Genomic DNA, 13,567 nt, shown 5'->3' on the forward strand with positions numbered 1-13,567 from the left:
ATAGTTGGAGCATAAAGTCTTATCTCCTTTCTTATGGACGGGACACAGGATGCTCAGGATCCAATCGTCGGGTACGCGTTCTTCCTGCCAGATGGAACTAACTAGCTGATGCATACACCTTATCAGCGTGTCGCCTCCGGTTTTAAACAGATCGGATGGTAGGCCATCAGCTCCTGCTGCCTTATTATTCTTCAGCCGATTTATTGCTATCTTTACCTCATCTTGGCCGGGTGGTATACATTCAATGCCATCTTCTGGGATTAGATCTGTGGTATCTTTGTCGACTTCGCTACTATTGGATACCAACAGTTTGGAAAAATGCTCTTTCCATATTCTTAGCACACTATCTGTATCAGTTACCAGATTACCTTGCTGGTCTCTACAGGAGGATGTGCCTGTACCAAAGCCATCTGTTTGATGTTTCACTCTTTGGTAGAATTTTCGCACTTCATTCTGTCTCCTGTACATCTCGATTTGTTCACACTCCCGCTTTTCTATCTCTCTCTCTCTTTTTCCTGCGGAAAAGACGTTTCTCCTCTCTCCTTTTCTCCCGATACCTCTCTCGTGCGCTACGCGTTGCTACTGATTGTAAAGTAGCCCTATATGCCGCATTTTTCTCTTCGGTAGCAGCACAACACTCCTGGTCATACCATGGATTCCATGGTGGAGGTCTCTGGTATCCAAGTACTGATTTTGCGGCTGTTTGCATGGAGTGGGCAATGTTTTGCCATTGTCCTGATATGCTATCGGGACGAGGAGTGCTTTGATTAAGCAGTTGGTCCAGTTGAGTGGAATATGCTGTGGCTATCTGCTGTGATTGCAGCTTACCGATGTCCAACTTCCGTGTTGTGTCTGTTCGCACTTTGTTTGCTACGTTTAATCTGGTACGTACCTTTGCTGCAATAAGGTAGTGGTCCGAATCAATGTTTGCGCCTCGATCGTACATCCAACACGCTCGATGAATGTCTTCCATCTATCACAACATGATCAGTTTGATTTCTTGTTCTTTGATCTGGCGACAGCCAGGTGCCCTTATGAATATCGAAATGCTTAAATCTGGTACTGCTAACTACCATGTTTCTTGCAGCTGCAAAGTCTATCAGTCTCATACCATTGTCAGATGTTTCACTGTGGAGACTGAATTTCCCGACTGTTGGGCCAAAGATATTCTCCTTTCCAATTTTGGCATTAAAATCGCCTAGTATAATTTTAATGTCATGGGCAGGGCAACGGTCATAAGTTTCTTCTAAGCGCTCGTAAAATATATCTTTGGTCTGTTCGTCCTTGTCTTCAGTGATGTTGAAGAATTTTACTTTTAATCGAATTGTAGCGAGTCTTTCATTCACAGGGGTGAAGCTGGAGACCAGATGTTTTAACCTCCGACCAACTACAAATCCGCAACCAAACTCATGCTTTGTGTCATGGCAGCTATAATACAGTGCGTCACCTTTAGGTGTTGTTGTGACGCCTTACCCGTTCCATCGTATTTTCTGTATGGCAGTAATGTCGGCCTTATAATTTTCAAGTACATCTGCCAATGCGTAAACTGCACCTTCTCTATAAAGAGTGCGAACATTCCAGGTGCAGATTCGCAGATTATGGTCCATAAAACGTTTGCGGGGGTCGTCAACTTTTGAGGGATTTGTTTTTCTTTTCTTTCGTTTTTTCATAGTAGGCTGTTTTTTCTAGGGGAGGGTTACTAACCCTACGCCCAAACCCAAGTTTTTAACGTTCTTATGGGTGAACGCGCGGCACATGTTAGCTCACTACCTTTAACGGGTGTTAATGGCAGTTCCCCAGGTGACACCACGGGGAGGTCAGTCTCCACTTGAGATGAAAGAGGGACCAAGATAAATCCTGGGCTTTGTCATGTTAAAACCAGTCAGGACCGTTCCTTGGTATCTTCCATCCCCTACGTCACCCGATTATGATAACACTACACACAATTAAAATTGTGGAATTCTTGCTTATTCTAGGCTGTAACTGTAATTGACATCTATGGAAAATCCAAAAGGTCCCTCTTCTAAATATAACTCACGTTTGCGGAATGTGTCTTCCAGAAATAAAAATATAAGATAAATATTGAAAATTTTGCCATTTTTGGTCCATTTAAGCTGCTAAATATTATCTGATCATCATGTTAAATTCCAACCTCCTTCTTTGTCATAAACTCAAACATTACTGAAAATTTCGCTCCGATCGGGCTATAAATGCGACCTACAGATCCGATACAAAATCGGGTAAATTTTTTGTTTTTGGTCCATTTCACCCACTAAATATTTTGCGATCATCACCAATAGGGGTATATACTGGTCCGATCCCGACCTCCATGCAACATTTTGTGACAATTGGTCCATAATTGCAGCGTGTAGTTTGATAACAGGTTTTAATGGACGGACACACATCTCAAAATCGCCTTATCTCGTCGAGATATGAATTTTGGTATACCACATTGGGGGATAGAAAGATAATCTAGGCTTTTTGTTAAATTTTCGAACCGAGATAGCTGTAATTTGGTATTGTGTGTTGTCAGAGGATTTAATTATGAATGTTTTTAATTAATTGAGCTATCAATACCTAAGGAGTTTGTATTGAAAAAGTGATATCTTGCGTACTCCCACACATCCAACCAATATGCTACAATCATTTTAAAAAATTATGGATATTTTTCGTAGTGTACTACTGAAAAGTACAAAACAATAACAAACGTTTTCAATTGTATGTATGATCTGATTTTCTAAACCATGCAATATCTTTAAATGTACTCACCGGCTGGTAAAACTTGAAGTTTTATTTCCTGCATGCACATGAGAACGTGTAAAATACGATTAGAGTAGATATCGTGGATGCGGGCCACCAGCACCTCAAAGGTTTCGATGGCTTGTTTGCACCTTTCATAGAATTTGCTCCAATTTTGATCGGTCCACTGAAAAAGGAATATTCTTAAATCTAAGGGAAAATAAAACTTCTCTCAACTCACATTGATGGTGGTCAATCCCGGTTTCAACATGGCGGTCAAACGCACCAGCTGGGGTAAGAACAAAGGTCTGACTTCCAACTTTACTGCTCTTACTGTGGCCAAAAACATTTTTATGAGATTCTGAAATTGCAAGATATGAGTTTAGTGTATTACAAAAGTCTGTAATTATTTGTAATTTGTCCCCTTACATTCAGTGAATCCTGTATTGTGATGAAATAATCCTGACGACTCATTAAGGTGGCTGCAACAATGGGAAGATCCACTTTAATTTTGGCCAAAAGTTTCGCCTCACGTATCAACAGTGGTATGGTGGGGTGCAAATTAACAAAGATACGATCACCCTGCAGCGACAATAGGGGCTGCAACAAACAAGCATCTGCCACACTAACATCTTGATCCAACCATATGGCTATTATTTCGTCTTCATATTCTCCCAGCAAGTTGGCCACATGATTGAAACGTATCTCAACATCTCGGGTGGGAGGTAAAGCACCCAAAACGGGATGATCACACACCGAATCAATTAACTCGCGAATGTGACAATGCAACGAACGACTCCAGTAAATACGTCCCGCAATTGGTGGGAAGTTTCTTTGTACCGGAGGATCATCACGATGCTTGCGAAATAACTTGATGACACGTTCCACCTCCTTATCCACATAGCGTACTATTCTCATATATTTCTCATCCATTTTGGTAAGGGGTATTTTCTCGCTCACCTTTTCGAAACGAACGAGGAAACGAATACACTGCGGTGTTTCCCATACCGTATCGAAATTAGTTTCAATCAACGTGGCTATGGTGTCCTTGAGGACATCCGTCTTGCTTATAAACCTCTCATAGTCATCATTAAATTCAGCATTACGATGATCGAGATAATCATATTTTTTCGAAAGTATTTCCTTTTTGGCTTCTTCAAAATGATTTGATGCCTCCTCTAAAGCTTCCGCCAACAGCAAACCCTCCAAACGCCTCTCAAACAAATGATTATAGTCATCGATTAAATTAAACATTGAAGTGATTTTCGATAATCGCTCACAAAATGTATCGAATTTCCCAAAAACAAAATTCTCCGAAAATCCAAACGGTGTCTGATTGGGTAAAAACGGTTGTTCCCGCACGGTGTAATAGGTCTCGTGATAAATGTGATTTAGCTTAATGCAATTGCTAAGTTTGGTGCGTACTAAAGTGCGATCTTGAGTCCATATGGTCTCCTTGCAGCGACAGGTGATGTAGGATTTGCAAGTTTCTATCATTTGATTGGTGATCTGAAAAATAGAAGTTATATAGGGAGGTATCACAGAGAGAATATTTCGATATTCGCAAGAATATTGACATGTTCCAACTATTATTTGAGACATCAAGTCAAACATTCCAATTTTTAAGTTTCAGAATCGTCTTCAGATAGAGTCATTTCAAGTGATCTTTCAATTCTCACCGATCCGCTAGTAATTAGTAATTGTTGCTCTATTCCCCACTTATTGGAAAAGTGGAAGAATCGAGTTCGAAATTTAGATAGAAATAAAGTTGTCCTGTGCCATTCAATGCAATGTAGTTGATGACGGGGACAACCATCAACCGATACTTATCGCCAACAAGCATCATTTTAACAAATAACATAGGACATCGCTTAGTTTAGTTGAGGAGAGTGTCGCCGATAGCTACAAAGAGAAAAGTATCCAAAACGATATATGTGACAATCGAATGCTGACAGACTATGAAAAAGCCAGGAATGCCACCGTAATCTATGCTTCGGATTCTAGTACGAAAACATAGTGTCATTATGTCGATATTAAGGATGCTGACCTAATCTCACCAGTCGCATCTTCAACGCCTAATAAACCCAATAAGCCATGTTCCTAACCATAGCGGACAACTAAAAGTCCCAAAGTTAAAAAAAAAGCTATGAAAAAATCGTAACGAAGGGAAATCGCATATTGCACAACTATATGCGATAAGCTGAGAGGCAAGGTCCTCAAATCCCTAGTCGGCAAAACTTGGCGTGCAGATAAAGAAACCTTGTTAACCACATACATATAGCGCAATACGTCAGTAAGTTAAGCGGAGCCATTGTGATCCCGAAAGATATAAGTGCAACGCGATTAAATAATATTCAAAACTGGCAGAATGTGTTCAACAGGATACCTCCTCCTCTGATGCAGACGGTGGCCCTGAGTCTGAGCCAGGGTAGATCTTCTGTTTATCAGATGGCGAATAATTTATCGAATGATAAACTCGATATCACAATCGTTCCAGAGAATGTAGTCGCCGATAAATTAGCATCGGCCTCAGCGGAAACAGCTACTCATTTGAAACCAGGACTGTCGAACACACACAAAGACCTTCCATCGGCCGAAGTCGATACAATTGGCCGCGGGACAGGACGCTATTGAGGATGGAACCCCAACCAAAATTTTGGCCGATAACGTTCGACCTACGGTACGGCCACTTCTCCTTGAAGAACCGATTTGCAGAGCTAGTGGTGGAAGCTCACCCTAATCCATCTAGATAAGAGAGTGCAACATAATAAGGATCAATATCGAGGTGATGAACAAGCTCGAAAGAACTCACCCTCACTTGTCCTCCAGAGAAATTCTGAGTTAAATAAGCTCTCATCTCGACGACCGAAGAGGCTAAATCGAGTTCAACGTCAACATCGAATCCCATAGCCCCTAAAGGCCAAATCAGAAACGACGTCAACTTATCCCAACGCCCACAAAAGATTCTTTCGACCACAGCATCCTCTTCAAAGGTAGGACCCACCACCAAACAGGACACCACTCAAAGTCAAAGGATACTAAGTCAAAGGGTATAAATCATGCAGATAGCTAGGGAGTCTGATGTTAGGAACCGGAATTTAGTAAAAGCGGTTACTATGTTACTACATGCTGCGTGAACACAGCCCTCAGCGAGTAGTCGTCAACAATTTTGCCATTTAATTGCTATGGATTCCGAGATAAGATTGAGGAAATTGTGGACTTTATGAGTCGGAAGAATATCAGGGTCGCGACGGTGTAGGAAGCTAAGCTCAATAACAACTGCCGTTTACGGCGTTGTGATGACTACAAAGTACTGAGGAAGGATCGCACCAGAAATGGACGTGGGGGATTAACTTTCCTATTGCACCAAACATGGAATGTATGGGAGTAACAGTAAGGTGTCGAACTGCCGAGGTAAGGTTGCTGAACATATATCCCTCCGATAAGTAGTTGTACTCCAGGTTATAGGCCCAACATTGGCCCGCTTTTTGTTTCAGACGGTCAATGAGAACGTCCTTACCAGTATTAGCGAAGAGTGTCACAGTACGACAGACATAACCATCGTGTCACCTGGTCTGACAAATGACGTCACCTGGCCACCCGTCCTTTCTCTCCAGTCAGACCACCACCCCATAGTTGCCTCCATCAGCAGACCGCCCGAGTTCGTAACCTCTGAACGCCGCACTTACATCAATGATTAGAAAACTGATTGGCGTAGTTTCAGGGAGTTTTAAATCTCACCGCTTCAGAGATCTGCCCAACCCTTCTGATGTTCGTATAGCAAAGGGAAATTATCACTGCTGCAGCCACTCGTCATGTACCTGCTGAATACCCGAAGTCAGACCACATTTAGGTGCAGGAACGACGGGATTAGCAAATGAGCGGACCCACTGAGTCAGGGAGCTGACACTGGAAGTTAACAGGTTGGTCGGTGAGCATAAGCGGAATATGTGGCTAACTCATCTGAAGAATTGCAACATTGGAGCAAGATTAAGTGAAATATAGGCAATGGTTAAGTGACTCTCGAACCCATGAAAAAAGGAAGATAGGATCTCAGTTACGTGTGGCGACGTGATCCGAAGATGTACGAAAGCTATTTTGATCGACAATTTGTCGATCGCCCAAGAATTGACAATACGGAGAGGAGAGTTCTACGTCAGGTCCTGCCATAATTTACATTGAATGATGTTGTGAATGCCAAGTCATCCTAAGCATTGGGTCCTGATGGAATCTCCATGGTAATGCTGAAACAGGTGGATGAGTCGGAAGTGGAATATCTCACTAAAGTTTTCAACTTGTCGCTAGCCACCTTCATTCTGGAAAATGGGCAGAGTGATCCCGCTACGGAAGCCAGGCAATGATTCCAGCAAAGGTGAATCGTACAAACCGATTTCGCTTTTATCGCCTGTAGTAAATACACTTGAAGCTCTACTCTTAACCAGCGTCAGAAATAGCTATCCCATTGCCGATCATTAGCATGGACTCCGTAAGCAGCACAGCACTTCAACCACGCTGCACACCATCTCCACAAATATTAGTTGAGGACTCAACCAGAGCAAGTCGTGCCATCGGACAGTATTGGTGGTGCTCGAGTCATCAAAAGCCTTTGATATTGTCAAGCAATCCACGATGTTTGAGAACATTGAGCAGACTACCCTCCGACCATGTTTGAAACGTTGGATAATCAATTATATGTGTAGACGCCAGTCGTACGTGGAATTCAGGAACAGGAAGAACGTAGAATGAAATAGGGAGTTCACCAAGGTGGGGTAATATCTCCGGAACTGTTTAACCTCTACCTCTGCTGTATTCGTAGCGTAATATGATTGTACGATATTAGCGTCAGGTACCTTCCCTGATGTCATTTGTGAAAGGCTGATCTCCTTTTTGACTTATCTTGCCACCTTTTCCACGCGACGAATATGCCACTAAATCTTCAACACGTTGACGGCAGCGGTGAGCACATGGTCAATGGTAGCAGAATTCCGACCATTAACTACCCCAGGATACTAGGTGCGCCATTCGTCAGCATAATCATGTCGTCCGTGCATGCCACAGCTACCTGCGGCAAGCTGAGCTGTAGCAACAATGTCTCAATTTCCTAGCCGGCAGCACTTGGTGTCCAGATAAAGAAACCTTGTTGACCACTTATAACACGATAGGCCGGTCTGCAGTAAGCTATGCGGCTCCAGTATGCTCCGCGAATATAAGTACAACGCAATGGAAATGTATTCAAACTTGTCAGAATGCAGCCCTGAAGGTCTGGGTATATAAGAAGCCTCACCAGCTTGCCTGCTTCATTACTGACATAGTAAAAATAAAATAAGGAAGGCCGATACAATTTCTTATTTTTATTATGGCAGAAATGAAGCAGGCAAGCAAGGTAGGCTTTTTAGATGCAGTCGCAGATGTCATAAAAACTATCCTGTGTAACTTTCACTACCACCAGAGTAGTTTGGCTCAACTACTTTCGGAATGGTGCAGCCGTGCATAACATTTGCCCTGCACTACTTCAATTGCCCAGCCTTACCAACTAACTGCGGTGGTGACAAAACTTTTGATGCAGCCACATGTTTAAACCTGGCGCCAGAGCCAGATAAAGCAGGAAAACCAACACACAAACATTTTCTTACAGCAACAGCGACAAATCGATGGAAGTCTTAGCACACCCACAGCTTGAAAAGGTTGTGACGTCTAGGTGACTAATGGCGTTAGGTCACAGTCACCTAACCCATCTGTAACGCAGCCAAAGAAGTTGAAGAAGCTTGAGAAAGAAAAGAAAATTGAAAAAACGATTTCCGCTTCCGAAGGTCTTAACTAGGATACAGGAAGTGTAATAGAGAAAACCCACAGGTGTTAACGCGATTCGTTGGAACTGTACTATGCCTGTGATAGTATCACCTCTACTAAGAATCGGTCCAAACTCATTCAATAATACACTTATTAAATTACCGTAGAAACGACAGTCAGAAAGGCGGCACATAGTGCTGACTGGGCTTATTTCAGTAAATACAAGTATGAATGCTACAACCTTCGGGTAGCTTAGCGCTACCTGGCCCACTCTTTACAGACAGCGCAATGTTTATATATATTGGGTGATTGTCAATCAAATAAATTGTCGCGAATTAGATGTGGGTCAGTATCTGAGAGCAAATTTCCGACTGCCTATAATTTTTAAATCAGCTGAGCGAGTGTTTAGCGCCCCAAAAAATATAATACCACATCGTGCTATGAGAACGTTGAATGTCATGGGTTCAACCTTCGCATATGTTTTAAGGACCATAATCTTATAATCTGCACCTGAAATGTACCCACTCTCTACAGATTATTTCATTTAATCGGAATAAATCTCCGTACACACCCTAATGTCAACAACCTCTTTAAAAAAAAAACTGCTTGCCTGGCCACTTTATAGAGAAAGTATCATTTACGCACTGGCGGATGTACTTGCAAAGTACATAGCCGATTTTTCCTCCTTACAAAAAAGTCTTCACAGCAGCACTTAAAGTTATTAAACTACCTTCCATGAAACCAGATATGAGTTTGGCTGTGGGTTTGAATTTACGCGGAAGGAAAACATCTCATCTTCAGATTCAACCCCGGTGGGGATTAAAAGAATTCGATTCTTCAACAGCAGTCATATCAGCGCCATGCCCCGACTGAGATATATTTAATAAAACCATGGAAAGTGCATATGACCGGTGTCCTGACCATGGCTTTAAAATTAAATCATGTTGTTCTGGACGTGAGGGATCTTTTGCTCCGTGCCAGAATATATAAGAACGCCCGGAACTCTTGAGAAACAGGACTGACGAAGCAAAGCGATAATACAATGGTTCCGATTCTCAGACTAGACAAAATTGTCAACGGTAGCAAAAACTCCTCAACTCAACTCCTCCAAAAGCAATGGTCCCATTTTCACACTTAAAAAATTATTCACATTTATAAAGAACTTACTTTAACCATTAGTGCTGATGTTCGTTCGGAGGTGTTATAAAATTGTGAGACACTATAAATCAAGCGTACGGTCTGCAGCAAACTTAAAATGGACTCCTTCATGCAAACCTAAAAATTAACACAATATCATTAATTTGTAATTATTGCAAATTTCATCGCATCCTACTTACCGGATCATCCAAATACAACGAGTGACAACAATGTTCCATTGCCTGGATAAACTTTGAATTATCTCTGGCCTCATTGTAGCAAAATGTAATCTTGCGATCGGTTTCCTTCCAATCACGCATTACCTTCGAGTTGGCCAAGAACAAGCAGTGCAGCGTAAACTGTACCTCTTTCTGCTGCAAATGTGCCAAAAGCTGAGAAAATTGAGCACCACGCTTCTTCCAATATTCCAACTCATCTTGTGGACCACTTGAATCATTTTCCTTACGCAATTGATCCGATTCACCCAATATTTTGGTTATACCTTTTATCCAATTGGTTACTCGCTCCTCCAGTTGACCACAAAATTCTTGATTTTTCGACAAATCTTTAAGCTCATCAACATGATCGATTCTCTCGAACATATCACAGCCATCATCGAAAACATTGAAGTGATCGCAGACTTGTTCACACACCCGTAGGGCACTGCAAAATGACCGCAGACCGGGCAATAGCTGGCCCTTAATAAGACCACAGCTAACATCTTCCTCTTCACCTTCCAAACTGGGAAAGGCCAAAGCTTGCATAAAAACGTATTCGATAATGCGTTCGATCGAAGTGACCAAGCCGATATTTTTAGCATCGATGATGCCACAGAATCTGAAGGGTGGGATGAAGATGAAAATAAATGGTTTTTGGAATATTAAAACAAAAAGAGAACAACTAAAAAAATAAATTTAAAAAATTTGAAAATTTAAAGAATTTTTAAGGGATAGTTGTCGAAAGTTGTTGACCCAAAACTACTCTGGTTTGTCTTCAGAGGGATGTACTCAAAGAATCGCATTCACAGAAGAGTAGTTTATGGCACCTGCGTCTCCACCCGTCTTAATGCTATTTAAACCAGCAAGATAGGCTTGTTGATCTAAGTGTTCTATCATGTAACGTTGAACCCCTCTTCCTAGATTATGAAGATCTCTCTTGACATGCCTGGGTGAGGGAGTTCTATCACTATACGGTGATTTGGAGGACTCTCATGATAACACCCGAGCACGTACTTGAAGGAGAGCATGCCATTTTGTTACTGTACTAGAAGAAACATCGTCTTCCCATACTGATGGTCCACCGATGACATAAGGAGGCACCCTACTGCAGTTCTCACGACGACATTCTGACAGGTTTGAATATTTTTCCAACGCGTTGCACTTGCATTCGCGGACCACTCTGACGCCATATGTTTCTTTATCAAGGTTTCTTTATCGACCCCCAAGTGCTACTGGCTAGCGACTTGAGGAACTTGTTACTACATGTCAAGTTGTCGCAGATAGCTGTGGCTTGACGTGAACATGCTGTCGAAAGTGATTGTCAGACCCTGCTACCATCGACCATAACATTCAACTCAGGGCTTACATCTGCAGTGCATGTGGTGAACAGAGTGGCCTAGATTTAGAGGCGGATATTTGCATATTCCTCGCGTGGCGAATGGTGGTAAGATCGATCTAATAGGAGTTCAGCGTTTCAGAAATGAAATCAGTGAGGGTCCCGACGATAAGATCGTACAATCATTCGCATACGTTACGATTTCAATGTCGTCTGGAGTGGGTATAATACAGAAGATATAGGGGCTAAACAGTTCCGGAGATAAACCCCCACTTTGGGAAACCTCCTGTTTTATTCTACGGGGCTTTCACGTTCACTCATATTTTCCCACATTTCAAACTTGGTCGGAAAGTAGTCTCCTCAATGTCCTCAAATAACGTAGAGCTCTGTTTGAGTCCTCGATAAATACGTGCATAGCTGTTGTCGTACTGAGCTTCTTACAGAAACAATGCTGATGGTCGGCAACTGGTTAGCTATTACTCACACTGGGGAGGAATAAAGCCTTTGCTATGGACGACACAAGCGAAACCGGCCTTTAAGATGTGGATGTGGATGGCTAGCGACAAGTTGAAAACTTTGGTGCTATACTCAACAGCGGGCTCATCAGGCTGTTTCGCCACTACTATGTAGATTCGACCAGGGCGCTTTGGATGCTTTAGCGCTCCTGATGGCATTCGCAACACCATCCATTGTAAATTGTGATGGTTCCTCCACGGCGGGAAAAGATCTCTTGGGCTTGTTAGTTCAGGGGTTCTCGACAAACTGACGATTAAAATAAATTGCACACCTTTTCGGATCAGTCAGCGTTACGTGGCCAAACATGACTGAGGGCCTATCTTTCTTCTTTCCAGGGGTTTGGGCAAGGGTTAAGTCACTCTAACCCTTGCCCAAAATTCGTTTATTCTGGCTCTTCACATGATTTAGGCACTTGTTTCGCAAGTGCTCACCGACCAACCTCTTAGCTCCCCGACTCTTGAGTGGTCTGCTGCTGAAGAGATCAAGTTGCCAGAGGGCGTCATTTGTTCGACCAGATGACACGATGTTATGTCTGGCGAACTGTCACATTCTCCGCTAATTCTGCTAGGGGCGTCCTCATTGACCGCGCAAAACGTAGAGCTATCAATCTGCTGAGCCAGCACTATACCGCTCTGGTCATTGGCGAGGACCGAATGTCACATCTATGCAGTTCCACCCCCTTACTTTCGATGCACGGATCTTTAGAGCCGGATTCAAGCGAGATCGGTCTGAATTAAACAGAGTGATACCGTCATTTGTCAGACCAGATGATACGCTAATTCTGGAAGGGGCGTCCTCATTGACCAAGTAAACTGTAGAGCTATCAATCTGCTCAGTCAACACTATACCCCTCTCGTCATTACCTAGGACTGAATGCCTCAACTCATGATCAGCATTTAAGTCCCCCTCATAATATGGACCATACAAAATAATTTACTGTTGATGGTAACAAAAAATGCGTAAAAATGTGAAGTAAAAAAAAAATTGTGTTTCCTTTCTTGATTTCTGACCAAACCACGCCAAATTCAGACCTGTGATCAAAGAATGAATTAAAGAGTACAACATGAAAAGGTTTCATTTTAAAATCAAAATCATTTTGATTTCTGTCTGCTTGAAATATTCACACATATGTACATTGATAAATACTTAAAAATTTACTTATTTTATTGCAAATGCTATCCTGCATACCCGCAGTGTATGGGCCGCATTATAAATCGAACTAAATTTACAAACATACTTTTTCTTTTTTGTAGCTCCTGCTAGACAGACACTCCATATTAGAATGTTACACATTTCGTAATATTTACATTTCAATATTATTTACATTATTAAAAGGTTCGTTGTATTTAAATGAAAAAAAAAAAAAACTAAAAACACTGGTTTTACTCACAAATCCTTTTGAAATCCTTCCTCAGGCAATTGTTTGTTGGTATTAATACGAAATATATAGATGCAGATTCCAGTGAAAGCACATGACCAACCATCAGTGAGAAAGAGTTTTTTCTGCTTTGCTAGAGCAGAACCACCTGGTGATGTTCCACCTACACAAAACCAGAGGAAATTAATATTCATTCAAATTCCCATTGACGTATTGAAATAAATGAAAAATAAAAACAAATAAAAAATACACATTTCATTTGATAATGTTGTGTTAATAGAACCATACAATTTTGAGAATTATTGCAGTCATATGTACATAGTAACTGTATGTGACCAGTAGTGCGGTTCTCTAACCCATTTTTTGAGTTACCGACAAAAATCGGTAAAACTAAAATGCTTATAATTTCGGTAATTAATGGCATTATTCGGTTAGTTAGCGACCAATACAAAG

The 13,567-nt window shown here is 41.8% G+C and overlaps 1 protein-coding gene across 1 annotated transcript in view; it reads right to left on the minus strand.

The window, feature by feature from the left end:
- Positions 1 to 13,273, minus strand: part of Dhc1 (dynein axonemal heavy chain 1) — a 339,369-nt gene extending 326,096 nt beyond the window's left edge. The window contains exons 1-6 of the mRNA XM_073986825.1: positions 13,127 to 13,273; positions 9,867 to 10,503; positions 9,697 to 9,804; positions 3,169 to 4,248; positions 2,981 to 3,100; positions 2,770 to 2,926 (exon numbers count right to left, since the gene is read on the minus strand). Coding sequence (XP_073842926.1) covers positions 2,770 to 2,926; positions 2,981 to 3,100; positions 3,169 to 4,248; positions 9,697 to 9,804; positions 9,867 to 10,430 — 2,029 coding nt within the window. The 5' untranslated portion in view covers positions 10,431 to 10,503; positions 13,127 to 13,273. The remainder of the gene's footprint in view (positions 1 to 2,769; positions 2,927 to 2,980; positions 3,101 to 3,168; positions 4,249 to 9,696; positions 9,805 to 9,866; positions 10,504 to 13,126) is intronic.
- Positions 13,274 to 13,567: the final 294 nt, after the last annotated feature.

This window comes from Musca autumnalis, unplaced genomic scaffold (assembly GCF_047663935.1).
Source record: "Musca autumnalis isolate F117 unplaced genomic scaffold, ASM4766393v1 scaffold_1, whole genome shotgun sequence".
NCBI classification, from domain to species: domain Eukaryota; kingdom Metazoa; phylum Arthropoda; class Insecta; order Diptera; family Muscidae; genus Musca; species Musca autumnalis.